Here is a 16,494-nt window from a genome sequence, read left to right on the forward strand (position 1 = left end):
TTTACTATGGAGCCTGAAGATTGTTCAGGAGGAATCCTCCTCCAATCAAACACTGAGGCACCAGGAGACAACTGCGAGGTCACTGTTTAGAAACATTTGCAACCATGCCAATGACCCATTTAAAGGGAAATATCAATAAACCATTTCTTTTTCTTTAGATTCCTGCCACTATTATCGAAAAACCAGTTTGTATGGAGCAATATAATCAATCTAATTTCCATATTCCACTGAATGGGCGGAGAAATAGACGACATTCAGCAAGGGTGACTTTTGGCAGTTTTCACAGCTTAAACTCACAACCTAGGGTAGGTCATCCTTCCATGGAACATGTACTTTTGTGAAGCATCCCTTGAGAGTGTGATAAACAGAATCCTCTATAGTTCAACTGTTGTCATCCTTTTCAACATGAAATGAAGCAGAGCTTCATCCACTCACCACATCAGAATTTAAGAAGAGAAAGCCTGTCCCACCGTTCCAGCTACACTGGGAACCAGGTTGTAAACACGCACTGAGAATTGAGGATGTCTTACAAATGGATCTTAAAATAATAACTATATCTTTGTGTTCTTCAAATTTCAGTCAAACTGGACCTCTGGCTGTGACAGCAGCAATCAGGTAGAACAGCAGACATTTGTGTTTGTAATTTTTACTTTGAAGTCAGAGATGAAGAAATGTGTGAACTTTTTGTGTGCAGTTTGAAGACATGGGCAATATGAGCATCCTCCAATCACAAAACTTGAGCTGTGCTACGGAGTCTAATGACATGCAGCTTCATCAGGTTGGTAGTCTTAAGTATGTCACATCTCCTATGTTGCGTTTTTAAAGATGTATGAGCTTGTACTATTGAAAAAAATCACTGTAGGCATATTTGCCTTTGACATGTTCCACCTTTTACAGAAGCTAACATTGTTCCAGGAGAAAAAAGGGGACTCACTGGATGATGAGCTTCACATCTATGCAGTGGAGGGGAACTCAGACACCACCTCAGAGCTGGAAGCAATCAGTATTTCTGAAGAGGGTTCATTTCAGGACGCACTGGAAGATCTGGGTCCAAAGTTTCACCAACTGGCTTCTACATGCATGACAGCCAAGCACACCACTTTATGATCATTTCTTCAAGGTTACACAGCTGGTCTGGTGAAGGAGCCCAGAGTGCTCCCTGGTCAGCATGCAATTCATCTAAAGATCTCTGACATACATGCAGCATTTGATGTTTGCAACCACAGTGTGACTCCGTGTGGCTGCACTTTGACACCAAACTGTTGAATTCGCCAAAACTCTGAAATAAACATTGGCCACTATGCTTTTTAATGCATGACAGTTTCTTCACTCTTACTACTTATATGGAAGGAAAATGGCATTTGCTTCCCCATAGGAGCATTGTGATAAACACTACCACTCAAAAGTTTGGACACACCTTCTCACTTAATGGTTTTTCTTTATTTAATGACTATTTGCTTTGTAGATTCTCACTGAAGGCATCAAAACTATGAATGAACACATACACAATTGTGTAGAAAACAAAAAAGTTTGAAATAACTCAAAACATATTTTAAAGATTTTAGATTCTTTGAAATAACCACCCTCATCCCAAACCATCTGATTGAGTTTAGGTCAGGTGACTGTGGAGGCCAGGCCATTTGGCACAGCACTCCATCACTCTCCTTCTTGGTCAAATAGCCTTTACACAACCTGGAGGTGTGTTTGGGGTCATTATCCAATTGAAACAAAATGATGATCCAACTAAACTAAACCGGATGCCATGTCGCTGCAGGAGCCCACGGTGGGAACCATGCATGTGGATTCTGAAATGCACCATTCTACACAAGGAGAGAAATACTTTTGTCCATCCATCCATCCATCCATCCATCCATCCATCTTCCACTTATCTGATCCAAGTCACTGGGGCAGCAGTGTTGGTTTCTTTACTCTACGTCTTTCTTCATATATCAGATAACCTGAAATCTAATATCCACTGACAATGACGGCACCCACGAGGCAGAACACCAGAGAGTTGTTTTTATTTCTTCTTCTTCTGTATTTTTTTTCCTTTGTAACTTTAAGACCAGAGCTGAATAAACTTGATTTTTTTGTGTGCAGTTTGAGGATTTTGGCATTATGAACTAGTTCATTTCAGATAAGATAACAGGTAAGATAAACTTTATTAGTCCCACACGCGGGGAATTTGTTAATTTGTCCTCATGCTGCCTCATAAGGTTGGTAGTCTCTTTAGTATGTCTGCTACACTGCATTATTATCATTTCCTCCCAGAGTAGTTAATTAGATCATTGTACACAAAATTTACTATTAGATTATTGTATTACAGGTATAGTCTTTGCGTATTATAGGAAAACTTCTGTAACTTATGTGATTCTTGCAAGAAATCTGCTGTCATTCACACAAACAAGTCTTAAAACCCAGATGCACTATTTTAATGCATGCACTGTTAGAACCTGCATGCATGAGACAGTGCTCAAAGCAAGCGTGTGCATTTGCTTTCTGCAGTAAGTTGAAATTTGTTTTGCATATTTTTCCACACTTAAATGTGTCAGTCCTGTGTGGGAAAAGTAACTGCCCCCTAAATATAACTGGTTGAGTCACTGTTGGCAGAAACTGCAACTCCAATCAAGCATTTGTGATAACTTTCAATGAGTCTTGTACATTACTGTGAAGGAATTTGGCCCCTTCCTTCAGCCACACTACATGCTTTTTGAACATGAACAATGCTTTTTAAGGTCATGCTAAAGCCTCTAAATCTGCTTTCAGTCTGGACTTTGACCAGACCACACCATAACCTTGATTTTGTTTCATTCTTTGTGCCATTAGGATATGAACTTGCTGTTGTGTTTTGAATCATTGTCCTGCTGCATAACTGAAGTTATGTGCACGTGACCTTCAGGACATAAACTGATGGCCGTACATTCTCCTTCAGGAGTTTCAGGTAGAGAGCAGAACTCATGTATGATGTAAACAGAATTGGTTCTAGCACGGAGCCTTTGTGTGTGAAGAGGACTCTCCATTTACATGAACAAATTGGAGTATATTAGATAGATATGATTCAAACCATTGCAGCGTAGTACGTTTAATTCCTACGACATGCTCTAATGTCTAATGTCTATAGTCAATAGTATCAAACAGCAGAACAAGAACAGAGATGAATCCATTGTCAGAGGTGATAATAAGATCATTTATAACCATCTCTAATGCTGTTTCTGTACTATGATGAGCTCTGATGTTAACTCAGTAGGATCTACCAGCAAAAAAGAGTGAATACCAATGGTTTTGACCTGTACCTTATGATACGTCTGTGAGATATCTTGGTGAATGCTCAATCATCCAGGTAGGAAAATCCCCAAAAGATGATTCTGTACATCTGGATGTTTCCAGTAGGAGAAATATTTTGTCACTGAGTGGTGAATTGTCACTTTATTCAGTACAGCACCGTTGATTTTATGTGACCTCTTCATGATTAAGAGGTTAATAGTGTGCAATGTGATTAGTTTCAAAGTTGGATCCAACCTCAGCATGTCAGAGGGCTGTGGCGGCAGCCCTTGTGTTAATACTGTGGACCAAAAGGAAGACGCTCGAGGGAGGAAATGAACAAAAAAACGAGCCGTTTATTGAGGCTGAGAAAAACATGCAAAACAAAGGGCAAACGGGAACACTAAGAACATGGAACATGAAAACCTGGACTTGGGAAAGAAAACCTGAAACATGAACTATTGATAATCATGATAAGCAGATGACCTGACGATGAACAAAGGCTAAAACACAGAATATATACAAGCGAAGTGGAAACACATGTGGAACACAGCTTGGATGAATAGACATAATGACACAGAGGAAGCAAAACTAAACACACTGAACTGTCAAAATAAAACAGGACTCACACTGAAACACATGCTAAGACACACGGTTTGACACGGGGCCGGAGGAAAGAAGCAGGCATGGGGATGAGACAGACAGAAGAGATACAGAGGGTGAGAGACATGACGGGCAGGCGAGAACACACATGACAGACAGGGGAGACATGGAATGAAACACAAGGAGGGGGACATGGGAACAGGAAAGCAGAGATGAAACACAAGGGCATGACTAGGACTAGTTTGTTCTAGATTTAATTCACATTTTATTTCCAGTTTTTGTGATCATTGTTGTCACGTTCTGTTTTAATAACACCAAGTATGTGTTTGACTCTTTGGCACAAAGCCATGAGGTTAAATGTCTCACATATTTCAAGTTTTTTTAAAAACTCTACTTCAGGGAATCCTCGATCACCAGACGGGGGTGTGTATCACTAAAGGATTCTGAAGCAATCACAGTTTGCAGAGACTTTATAATTTTGGTTCGATTCCCAGGATCAAATGCCGAAAAAGCGGGAAGATAATATCTTCTTCACACATGAGTGATGATTTTTGAGTGAATACACACTGAGGGTCAGTAACTATAAAGCATTTGAAAGGCAAGATCAAAGCTGGCATTGTTCAGTTACTATAAAACGTTCGTGACGTATTAAAGGTTATGAGGCTTCTTCCATGGAAAGGCAGGTATGAAACCACACACACACACAGACTGTATTTTGCACTTGTGTATGTGGGTGTGGAAAGCAGAGGACCGGGTCTCTTTACTCTGAAAAAATCTGTCCTCACTCACTCTGAGCTGGATATACTGAACAAGAACCATGCTCCGCTTCATCCTGTTGGTATGTAACATTTCTGTTACATTTTATTTCTTATAAAACTATGTGCTGATTATGTGAGCAAATCTTGTGTGCCGATCTCGTCATCTATCATATGGCCACATAATGACAGATGAGAGATGCCACGTGACAGATGTTATCTGAAATCTTCTTATAGACAACAACAAAAAATCCTCCAAAATATATTTTTCTTTTAGTTTTTAGATTGCTTAAAATGGAGTTAAGGGTTTGTTATGAGCCATAAAAGTCAGGGACTTCCTTTGAAATGGTTTCATTTTTCTTATCATGCTAAATGCCTTTGCATGTCAATAGAAATATGTGTGTGCGCTCACCTTATCAAAACCTGTTTACCAACAAAGCAGGTACATAAATTAAAGCTACAACCTTTTGCCATACCTTAACATTCCTGCTTTGTCTTTCAGGTTTATTGTTTGTCAAGTGCAGCAAACTCAGAGCTGTTGAGCCGTCACAGAAGGGCGTGGATTATTGATTCCTTTGAGATTGAGGAGGGCCATCCAGGGCCATTCCCATATGAGTTGGGCAAGGTGAGAAATTCAAGCAGAAAATGTCCATTTCCAAATTTAATAAATAAATAATGACAAATTCGAATGACATATTTTTACTTTGGACTTGGTGTTGGCTGCCCATTTTGTATGACATTAGCTGTAGAAATGTAGAACATCGCTTGAATGTAATGGAAATAAGCATACAGCATTGTCCAGTTATGATCAGTTGCTTAAAAAAGAAAAATCCACTAACAGTGTACAAGCAGTTTTGTGTTTCAAATGTGTATTTTGTCCTCTCTTTCTTTTTTTAGTATACAAAAATAATCAATTAAATTTTGGGAGGAACTTTCATTTTAATGTAATTGCCAGAAAATATCCGTAGTATCCACCATAACTGACCTCACGAAGATTTGCTGTTGTGTTGTAGGTGAGTGTTGATAGGGAATATCAAATATACTTTGAACTGCATGGACAAGGGGTGGACGAGGAGCCGATGGGAGTCATCTCCATAGACGAATACTCTGGCATGTTGAACGTCCACAAGGCCGTGGACTATGAGAAGTGGCACACACTTGAGGTTAGAATCGACACATGTTAAACTCCAACATGTAGCGATGCCGCAGAATTTCTGTTCACAGTGACCATGAAAAAATCTGTTATTGTGGAGTCGTCACTGTTAATAGGTTTGCAGGACAAAAAATTTGAGTTCTAATCAGATTATGTATTATCCTCTGTAAATATGAGGTTTTCCCTGATTTCATACACGATATGTAAAATATTGACACTAAAACATCTTTAAAGCACATTTTCTTGTGAGAGAACTGAAAAATATTTGTATTATGATTTTTCACACTACATTCCCAATGTCCAACAATTTATCATGTTTGTCTTTATACTGTAACTAACTCTGCATGATATCTTTTGATGTCTAGCTAAGATTTGAGGCCAGAAAAATGGACATATCAATGGACACCAGGTTAGGAATTCAGATTTCTATAAAGGACATCAATGACAATCCACCACGCTTTGAGAGGGATCTGTATGAGATTAACCTTCCTCAGGAATCAACACAAGGTAAAAGTAACAAACAAGCAAACAAAAAATGCTCCTTGATTTGAACTTAATTACACAGTGATTATTAAATATGCTCGTTAGCTTGAGTTATTATTTCCCAACAGGCTCCAATCTTTTGAAAGTGCACGCTACTGACATAGACGAGAGAGAAACACTAAACTCAACCTTCCACTATGAAATCAAATCTGTGTCTCCAAATGTTAGAGACACTGAACTCGTCATTGATGAGTCTGGATACATCTCATTCAAAGGATGTTTAAATTATGAGGTAAGAGACTCTTTTGTTGATATGTCAGGAGTACAAAACACTTTAAAGATGAGTAAGAAGAACGGAGGTATTTCCTGTTTGGCTAGATCTGTAACTGATAAGACAAAGTAAAACTAAGCATTTATGCAGATATGAATATTTGCTTTGAGTGCTTTCTCATGTGTGCTTTTGTTCCAATGAGCAAATTATCTTCCTGTACTACATAAAATTACCAGTAAGCTACATTTGGTGACAAGTGGTCCAACTCCTTTGGGAGGAAATATAGAGAATAGTATTAATTCTTTATTCTTCTTTTAGTCTGTTAATGTGAAACTCTCCATTTGCTTGTATTAAGGTGGCTGAAAAGTTTACAATAGTGGTGGAGGCCAAAGACCACGGTGAAGTAGTCAAACTGTCCAGTTCAACCATTGTTGTAATTCACGTAGGGAATGGCAACAACCACCTTCCAGTCATCAGTGGTCAAACGGTAGGCAGTCAGTTGGTGTTGCAAACTCCAAACAGCACCAGTTTCAGCAGTTTCACACCTGTAACCTGATACTGATGTGTAGTATATACAGAACACAAGGTAAGACCCAATGGTGATGTGGCATTGATTAGTCAAAATATAAACATAAGAAAAGAAAACTGAGGTAAATTGAAAAATTGTGAAAGGTGGAAAGAATAAAATATGCAAATAATATCATATTTCAGTTGCATTTATACTGCGTTTAAGGCCTAAAACATGGATGCAGTTACATTGTTGTTGTTATTACTTGTCCATATTTCATATAATTGCCAAATCATAATTTTATAGAATGATATCTGCCTAAGCCACAAACTAATTACAAGGAATATAAACACTTAATCAACCACACTGAATCCATGATTGCATAAATTGTAATATCAATAAACATAGATGAGGAAATTGTATACATTTCATGTTTTGTACTAGTACCAGGGAGTACTTCTACAGGTTTATACACCCTGTATTCAAACCACAGGGCACTGGTAAAGTGAAAGAGCTTGAGACTGGGGTCTCTCCTGTGAGGCTGCATGTGACAGACAAAGACACCCCAAACACCTCGGGATGGAGAGCCAGGTACACCATACATGGTGATGAGGGAGAGAACTTCAAGATACTAACAGACTTAGAGACTAATGATGGGATCCTGACAGTAGTTGAAGTAAGTGGAGGTTGGCTACATGTCATGCATTACATTGACACCCACAGTTTCTCTGTAACTACTTTCTCAACGTCTCTGTAATATATATTTGTCAAACCTGCTTTTTGGGCTAACAAAGATTATACTCTTATATAATGATGCTGAAAATAGCTTCTGAATTTCACAAAGAAAAATTTACTGATTTTGCAACTCTGTTGTATAATTTCAGCCTTTAGACTTTGAGAATGGGGCGCAGAGGGAGCTGCTGATCTCAGTGGAAAACGAGGCACCGTATTACTCCTGTGAAGTAAAAGAGAGGACGTCCTCAGGCCTCTGGAAAGTTGACACCATTAAAGGCCATGATCCCTCTGGTGCAGCTGAACCTCAGTCTGTAAAAGTCACCATTGATGTGGAGGATACCAATGACCCTCCTAATTTCAGCATGACGGTGAAAGAGGTCGTGGTGATGGAGAACGTACCCGCTGGAACCTGGTTTGATAAAGTGACAGCTGTGGATCCTGACTCCAGTTATTCCAAAGAGTTTGTGTAAGCGATTTATTTGATTAAACATCTCTGAACGTTGATCTGAAGCTGTTCAGTTCTGTCTAAGTGCACTGAATCTGTCCACAGGTACAAGGTAGGAAATGATCCTGCTGGCTGGGTGACGGTGGATCCCCTCACAGGAAACATCACAATGATAAAGACGCCCGACAGAGAATCTCCACACGTTGTTAACGGCACCTACACCATCTTAGTGTATGCAGTTGACAAAGGTAAACACACACTCTGACTTTTAAAAAACAAACAAAACAAATCTAAATAACAGCTTTTTTTTTTGTACTACATTTCTTGCATCTTGGACAGGTATACCACCAATGACAGGAACAGCTACACTACATATCCATGTGTCTGACCAGAATGACAATGTGCCACAGCTAACAGTGGACAGCCTGGATGTGTGTGTGTCTGATGCCCCCACAACCACCAACATCAAGGCCTTTGACCCAGATGAAGAACCTTATGGAGGGCCTTTCACTTTTGAACTGTTGGGAAATGTTGAAGGAAAATGGAGACTGAATCCTGGTTATGGTAGAAACATCCTTCATGTATTTAGTGACATATTACAGAAAAACAAGCACAAAAGCCAGAACTCCTAAAGTATCCTATCATTTCCTGATCTTTTCTTCAAGGTTACACAGCTGGTCTGGTGAAGGAGCCCGGTGTGTCCTATGGTCAACACACAATTCATCTAAAGATCTCCGACATGCAGGGAGCATTTAAAGTTTACAACCTCAGTGTGACTGCATGTGGCTGCACTTTGACACCAAACTGTCGAACTCGCCAGAAATCTGAAATACACATTGGCCCTTATGCTTTATGCATAATAATTTGTTCACTCTTACTACTTCTGTGTAAGAAACACACCGTTTACTTTAGTGTAGGAGAACTGTGATATGTGTGCTAACATCTCTAAGAACCCAGCATAAGTTTTATTTTACTCTTTGACAGTTCTGCTGCTGCTGGGACTCAGCATCTCGTCCAAAAGAGAGTTTATCACTATGGAGCCTGAAGATTGTTCAGGAGGAATCCTCCTCCAATCAAACACTGAGGCACCAGGAGACAACTGCGAGGTCACTGTTTAGAAACATTTGCATCCATGCCAATGACCCATTTAAAGGGAAATATCAATAAACCATTTCTCTTTCTTTAGATTCTTTACACTATTATGGAAGAACCAGTTTGTATGGAGCAATATAATCAATCTAATTTCCATATTCCACTGAATGGGATGAGAAATGGGAGATATTCAGCAAGGGTGGGTATGAATGAAGTTCAGACTTTTGGCAGTTTTCGGAGTTTACGCTCACAAGCTAGGGTAGGTCATTCTTCCATGGAGCATGTACTTTTGTAAAAGCATCTCAGAATCCTCTATAGATCACCTCCTGCTCTTGTCATCCTTTTGAACAGGATTTTACACAGAGGTCCATCCACCCACGCTTTGGGGATTTCAGAAGAGAAAGCCAATACAGCCAATACAGCTACACTGGGAACCAGGTTGTACACACCCACAGAAGATTGAGGATGACTTACAAATGGATCTTAAAATAATAACTATATATTTTTGTTCTTTAAATCTCAGTCAAACTGGAATTCTCCAATAACCACTGGCTTTGACAGCAGCCATCAGGTAGAACACCAGAGATTTGTGTTTGTAATCTTTCACTTTGAAATCAGAGATAAAGAAATGTGAACCTTTTGTGTGCAGTTTGAAGACATGAGCAATATGAACGTCCTCCAAACACAAACCGTGAGCTGTGCTACGGAGTCTAATGACATGCAGGTTAAACTGCTTCAGTGCCTAATCTCTTCAGTAAGTTACATCTCCTGTGCTGCATTATTCAAAACATATGAGCATGTATGATTCAAAAAATAATAATTTACGTGTTGCAAAATTTTCAGAAAGTGTACTCACTCTGGAAGAAAGAAGTGGACTTAGGAGACGATGAGCTTCACATCTATGCAGTGGAGGGGAATTTAGAAACCAACTCAGCGTTGGAGACAATCAACATTTTGGAAGAGGATTCATTTCAGGACACACTGAAAGATCTGGGTCCAAAGTTTCACCAACTGGCTTCTATATGCAGCCCGACACAAATACAGTACTCAGGATATCCTGTTACGTAGCAAACATTTTTTGTTTCAAGTGTGAGGAAGAAGGCATTTAATCCCTTTATTCCATTCAGATTTGGGGTTAATTAAAAAGGGTTTGTGGCAACCACTTCTGCATGAGATATACTACCAGAGAGCTTTATTGTTAATCACATGTGTTTAATAACTGTGCCACATGCATCTTCATTTTTCATATCAAAATGAGGAAAGAAAAACAAAAGTGCACAGTTGCTGGATTATAATTGTTCGTCACTTTCATGTTAGAATCCAAAATGCTAATTTGCATTTGGGATAAACAAAAAAAAACCAAAAATCATCTTCACTGAGTGCTCATGCAAAGGGTGGAACTCAAGGTGGTCCCCCTTAAACAAGTAGAAAACTACAGTATTTACAACAGTTTTAAGAAAATTGAAACCCTTCAGAGTCTACCTCTACCAACTTTTGGGAGCGCTCTCTGCTCAGTGGCATTTGGCCCAGGTGGTCCTCGTAAAAAGGCATTTTTTGGGGTGAGGCTGGAGATTAAGGAGGTTGTGGGGTCTTTGTCACAGAGCTGTGCCTAATGCCAAAATAAAAATGAATTGATTATGTGGTGTCCACAGTAATCAGGTTTGAAGAGCTCCTAAAACTCCCTACACCACATACATACTGGGAGTTAGTCATGATAGGTAAAGCATGTCTTTTTTTTAAAAAAGAGATCTTGCTTTTGTGTTGAATCTCGAGCATCTGTGGCCACGATAGATGTGTTTTTACCGGTAGTTTTAAAGGTGTTATGGGGTTTTGGACTCAGGGTTTCTGTTTTGGTTTTGAGGATCATTTGTGTTTGAGGTATTATAATTTGTATTGTTTATATTTTTGCTTTATCTCCCAGCCGCCTCAGTGCTTCTTGTATAAATAGTGTTCAGTGTATTCTGTTCAGGTCTGTGTTTTGTCCTCCTGTGTCTCATGTGCGAAGTTAGTCTTCTCTCCCCTGTCGCAATCTGCGGGCAGTATGTGGAGCTGAGGGGACAATCCAAATGCAGACACACAGAGAAAAGAAGGCTGGTTGTCAAACATTACAAAAATAATAAAAATGGATTGTATTTATATAGCGTTTTTCTAGGCACCCAAAGTGCTTTACAATTCCACTATTCATTCACTCTCACATTCACTCACTGGTGCAGGCAAACCACAGTTGTAGCCACAGCTGCCCTGGGGCAGACTGACAGAAGCGAGGCTGCCATCAGCCCCTCTGGCCATCACCAGTAGGCGGTAGGGTAAAGTGTCTTGACCAAGGACACAATGACCAGGACAGAGAGAGCTGGGGGATTGAACCGGCAACCTTCCAGTTACAGATGAGCGTCCCAACCCCCTGAACCACGGTCGCCCAAGAAAACCAAACTGAAAAAGGAACAAATCGTGAAAAACTAAGCTGGAAAAACACTTGGAAAATCTGGAAACACTAAGAACTTGGAGACAGAGAGAGGGAGATCGAGGGACACAGAGATAAATAAACATGAAGACAAGACAGAAAAGGGAACACTAAAGGAAGTCTGATAACCTACAATCAACCTGAATCACAAGGCATAAACAACATAATCAGAAAACTCATAAGCACAAGAAAACTAATCTAAGAACTATAACCCACTGTTCAAGATCAAAACAATAAACAAACAAGATTCATACGTCCAAAACAAAAACACTGGGTCAACAACCCAGAACCATGACGTCCCCATTCATTTGTGTCTGTCTTCCTGTTTTACTTTGGTGATTGTTGTTGTATGTTGTAGGTTTTTTTCTGTGATTTACCAGAAATAAAACTTGGTTTTGAGTTCACTCTTTCTCTTCTGAGTCTTCCAAATTGGGTCCACCTCCCACCAGCCACACACCCTGACATATAACATACCAGGAGTTACAAATTTAACATGCAAACATCTGAGTGCCTTTAACCAGCTCTGGTTTCTTGGCTTATTTTTTCTACACGTGGTGTTTTTTGTTTTTGTTTGTTTTCTGCTTCTGCATCTTTTCTGTTGTTTTTATTTTTATTTTATTTTTACTGCTCTGTACTTGCTCACAATTAAAATGGATTCAGCTTTCAGCTTTATTATAATGATGCAAAGTAAGAAGGAAAATAGGGTCATGTGATATCTCAAACAAAATCATTTTAATAAGAGGACTGACAGCTTTCCTTTGCATATCAATCTTTGGATGAGTACTGATTTAGTACATGTAATGCAGTGGTACAGTGGGATGGGTTGGTGTGGTTGTTGGAAGAGTGTTCAGAGAAATTATTTGGGGGGTTTTGTTAATGGAATTTGCTAAAAGGAAAATATGCTCATCAATATTTTGATGCTTATTTTTTGCAAGTGGTTCATTTTCATTACAGTCAAAGGATTGCTTAATGAAATCAATTAAAACAATCAGGCCCTACCTTGACTGTTTGCCTACATAGCTTTTAGAACAGAGTTTAGTGTGGAAGAAGTGGTGGTAACCAGGTCTCATGGGCTCAAGCATGGTGAAATGCAGCAGGAGGGACCGTAGTCCCAGCAGCAGTGTGAGAAAAAGACAGAGGAAGGTGAGATTAATGTGGTCAAAAAATACATGGAGGGATACAATAAGGAATAGGGGCAAGTGAAGGATTCCAGCAAAATTAATCAATACTTTGACAATCAGACATCGCTAATAGTGAACTGTCACATGCTGAAGTGCAGTGAAACTAAGAAGTGGTAACCCAACAACAGAACAGAAAACCTCACCTACACCCTACACAGCTCACTTTGTAGCTCAATGTCTCCCCCTTCTGGCTATCAACTTTTGATCACTGGGCACCTGAATAATGGATCTCTCTCTTTTTTATTTCTTTTTCCTTGTTCTTTTTTTTTTGCCTGTCCCGTTTGGTTCTTTTGCCATCAGAATTATTGTCTAAAGGCGAAGAAAGATGCCCAACGGATTTACTTTACCAAATGGACCATCCAGCCTTGCCTTGAATACTGGATCTCAAGCTAAAGATTATATGACATTAGATGATCTCACTACCCACAACCTGCACCTTCATAGTGGAAAAAATAATCTGTAAACTCCACCCTGACGTGGTCCTTGCTTGCCTTTTACCTCCAAAACTCAAGTGATGTTGTGAAAACTTCAGCATAGCTGGTATCTGAGTTCCTCTTCGTCTCTTTTGACTGTCAGCGCAGTCTCTTCATTTTTGCCTTACAAGCATAAAGAAATGAATTATATGTTGTGTGTGTACTAATTTTTTAGCTTTAATCCCGCAAGAAGTCCAAGATGAATCTCTTAGTGGAGAATTTTACAGTAACTATTAGAATAAATGAAAAATTTAAATAACACATTGACTGCTTTATTTTTCTTTAATTGTTTTAAGTATTTTTTTTGTCTCCATATAAAAGATATCAAAATCTGAGCATACAACTTAAAAGTAAAAAGAATCTATATGTATTCTGCAGTCTATGATGCTTAAGGGACATCACTGCATCATTTAAACATCTTTTGAATGAAAACATCAGCATGTCAACACAAATCTGAAGAGACACTGCAACCATATGAAAGAAGACGACTATTTAGTGAAATTTCTACTCCTGAGGATTAACTGCTGTGTAATTTATATTATTACCATCCAAGAACTAAAGTAAGCTGAAATTTCAGTTTTTTCTCAAACAAACTATTAGAATTTCTGAGAGATTTTTTGAGAAACTGAGTACGTCCACATGTACATGGGTATTTTTCAAAATGCAGCTTTTTCTATGCATTTGGGCCTTTCGTCCACACGTAAACTGCATTTTGGGTCACTGAAAGGTGACATTTTTAAAAACTCTTGCCAGGGTGGAGATTTTTGAAAACTACATTTTTGCGTTTAGGTGTGGACGAGATTTACTCAGGCAACGTCTGAGTATGTGTGTGCCGTTTTTGACATCACGCTGTGGTCACGTTATTGTTTACATGAGATAAATTTCTACAATGGCGGATATAGACAAAATACGGTTGCTGTTATTCTTAGTATCTGCAGTTTTTACACGCTTACATATACACACACAGTTTATGTCCCTCCATTTAGAAAGACAGAGGCATCAGAGTGAACATGGGATGTAGCTTCTCCATTCAACACAGACGCTCTCACAACCCAAATCCTGACGTCGGTTTTGAATAAAAAGAATTGTTTTAATTAGTTTTATTTATGCTGTATGCATTTTGTCCATTCCAAAGTTGTGAGTCTACACCAGCCAAAATGCTGTTGTTGTTGTTGTCATTGAAAATGATGATTCTGATGAGGCATTTGAAGACTGTGTGGATGTTCACCAGTACATCCCAGAAGAGGACCCTCGGCCAGGTGTATCCAGGAGGAGGTTTAGAGAGATGGATGAAGAACAAAAGAATCAGATGGTGCGAGGAGTTTTCTGATGATGACTCTGACTTCATTTCTGACTGTGACACTGATAGCGAGGGTTGTTCTCATGTTGGTAATATTGCTGATGAGGACATCAATCAGCAGGTAATAAAAGAAGAACCACTGCCTGGTGGATCCACGAAAAAGCCCAGAGAGTGTAGATGAAGAAGAGAACAGCAAAACACTCAGGCTTGCAAACTCTGATTCAGGGACAAGCTCAACTGTGCATGCTCACTCTGAGACCAGTCGTGATGAACATTTTTGGGGATGAACTTGAAGAGCTTGACAACCATGAAACTGGAGGCTCGAGGAAGTGGTCCCGAGAGGATTTTGAGGCAGAAGAGGAATACTTGCGTTTGCAAATTTCTGAGTCCACCAGCACAAGTGCTGACAACTAACACTATTTCGACACGTTTTTTCAGTATCCTTTTAGTAGGCTGATGGCCAACTCATGTGAACCCGAATCCTCCCTTAGTTATGCTGCAAGGCGTAGACTCCTGAGGGATTCCCGTGATGCATCACGTTTTTCGTTTTCATCCACCTTTCTCACTCGAAATGTGTTAACAGACCTCCCTGTATTGAATAATACTTGTGATTAATCTCTGTCTCTCTTCCACAGCATGTCTTTTACCCTGTCTTCCTTCTCTCACCCCAAACGGTTGCAGCAGATGCCCGCCCCTCCCTGACCGTGGTACTGCTGGAGGTTTCTTCCTGTTAAAAATGAGTTTTTCCTTCCCACTGTCGCCAAAGTGCTTGCTCATAGGGGGTCATTTGATTGTTGGGTCTTTCTTTGTAAATATTATTGTAGGCTCTACCTTAGAATATAACGCCTTGAGGTGACTTTTGTTGTGATTTGGCGCTGTATAAATAAAATTGAATTGAACAGAAAATTGAATAGATGTTACTGTGAAGAGATATTCCCTCCATAGAAGGCTTAGACCCAAATGCAAATTCAAAGCACATGGTTAAACTATTTATAAGACTTTATTTAAGGAGAAGGAATAGAGAATGTGGCTAGAGATGGAGTGTCAGCAGAGAGCAGGTACCAGAGGAAAAGCTATGGAGAGACTGATCACCTGGGTCGTGATGGGAACAATCCAAAGGGAATTCTGCAACAGAGGAGAAGAAGTTGCTGGACGAATATGTTGTCAGAGGAGATCTAAACACAGGGAAAACAAGGTTAAACATGGGGAAGCCAGAATTGGAGCAGAGGTGGAGCCTAGTTACCACTGTAGATAGCAGAACATACTGGCGAGGAGTAGCAGACAGCGCTGGTTTAAAAAGCCCTCCTGCTGATTGTTTGCAGATGAGGCCCAGGTGAGACGCTGGAAACTCCACCTCTGAAGGTGGACACAGAATCCCGATACCAAGTGGAAAACCCCCTCAGACACTCTATGGAGCATGACAGAAGGATGAGAAAGCATTCATTGCCCACTCATCCATCAGTCAGTGTAATCCTTAAAAGTTTATTCACATGTAAATATATTACATTTTTAAATAAAGATCATTGAAGAATATGGAAAAAAATCAAGTGTTTTTAATGACACTGCATTTCATTCATGTGTCTCTAGTGGTGTTGTAGAAGTGTTTGTCTGTCGGGCTGCACCACCAAAACACCACAGTATAATAGAGAGCACTGCCCACCACAGTGTGATAAAATATATGCAGCATCTCATCACACATGCCAAAATGCTTATCACATTTGTCTTAATAACCACAGTGTGACCCATGGTAGGTACCTACTTCAATAGGACAGA

The 16,494-nt window shown here is 39.6% G+C and overlaps 1 protein-coding gene across 2 annotated transcripts; it reads left to right on the forward strand.

Annotated features, from left to right (window-relative positions):
- The first annotated feature begins 4,583 nt into the window (after nucleotides 1-4,583).
- Nucleotides 4,584-12,171, forward strand: cdh27 (cadherin 27). 2 transcript variants are annotated; one of them, XM_082533082.1, is made up of 17 exons: nucleotides 4,584-4,702; nucleotides 5,122-5,244; nucleotides 5,633-5,782; nucleotides 6,138-6,279; nucleotides 6,384-6,547; nucleotides 6,882-7,013; nucleotides 7,528-7,710; nucleotides 7,919-8,235; nucleotides 8,320-8,462; nucleotides 8,554-8,778; nucleotides 8,880-9,101; nucleotides 9,199-9,320; nucleotides 9,401-9,565; nucleotides 9,658-9,744; nucleotides 9,830-9,877; nucleotides 9,956-10,060; nucleotides 10,150-12,171. In XM_082533082.1, exons 1-17 carry the CDS (start codon nucleotides 4,682-4,684, stop codon nucleotides 10,372-10,374), a joined length of 2,574 nt encoding a protein of 857 aa, XP_082389208.1. In that variant the 5' UTR covers nucleotides 4,584-4,681; the 3' UTR covers nucleotides 10,375-12,171. The 2 variants fall into 2 exon arrangements, with proteins under 2 accessions (XP_082389208.1, XP_082389209.1); XM_082533083.1 differs by having other exon boundaries at nucleotides 9,401-9,505.
- The last annotated feature ends 4,323 nt before the right edge of the window (nucleotides 12,172-16,494 follow it).

Source organism: Aulonocara stuartgranti (assembly GCF_965226115.1).
Source record: "Aulonocara stuartgranti genome assembly, chromosome: 5".
NCBI classification, from domain to species: Eukaryota; Metazoa; Chordata; class Actinopteri; order Cichliformes; family Cichlidae; genus Aulonocara; species Aulonocara stuartgranti.

What these genes read in the sequence shown, in the direction of transcription:
- cdh27 (XM_082533082.1), top strand. Translation starts at nt 4,682, where the DNA reads ATGCTCCGCTTCATCCTGTTG. An exon ending in AGTTATTCCAAAGAGTTTGT is followed by an intron (nt 8,236 to 8,319) that starts GTAAGCGATTTA and finishes ATCTGTCCACAG; the next exon opens with GTACAAGGTAGGAAATGATC. An exon ending in GAGACTGAATCCTGGTTATG is followed by an intron (nt 8,779 to 8,879) that starts GTAGAAACATCC and finishes CTTTTCTTCAAG; the next exon opens with GTTACACAGCTGGTCTGGTG.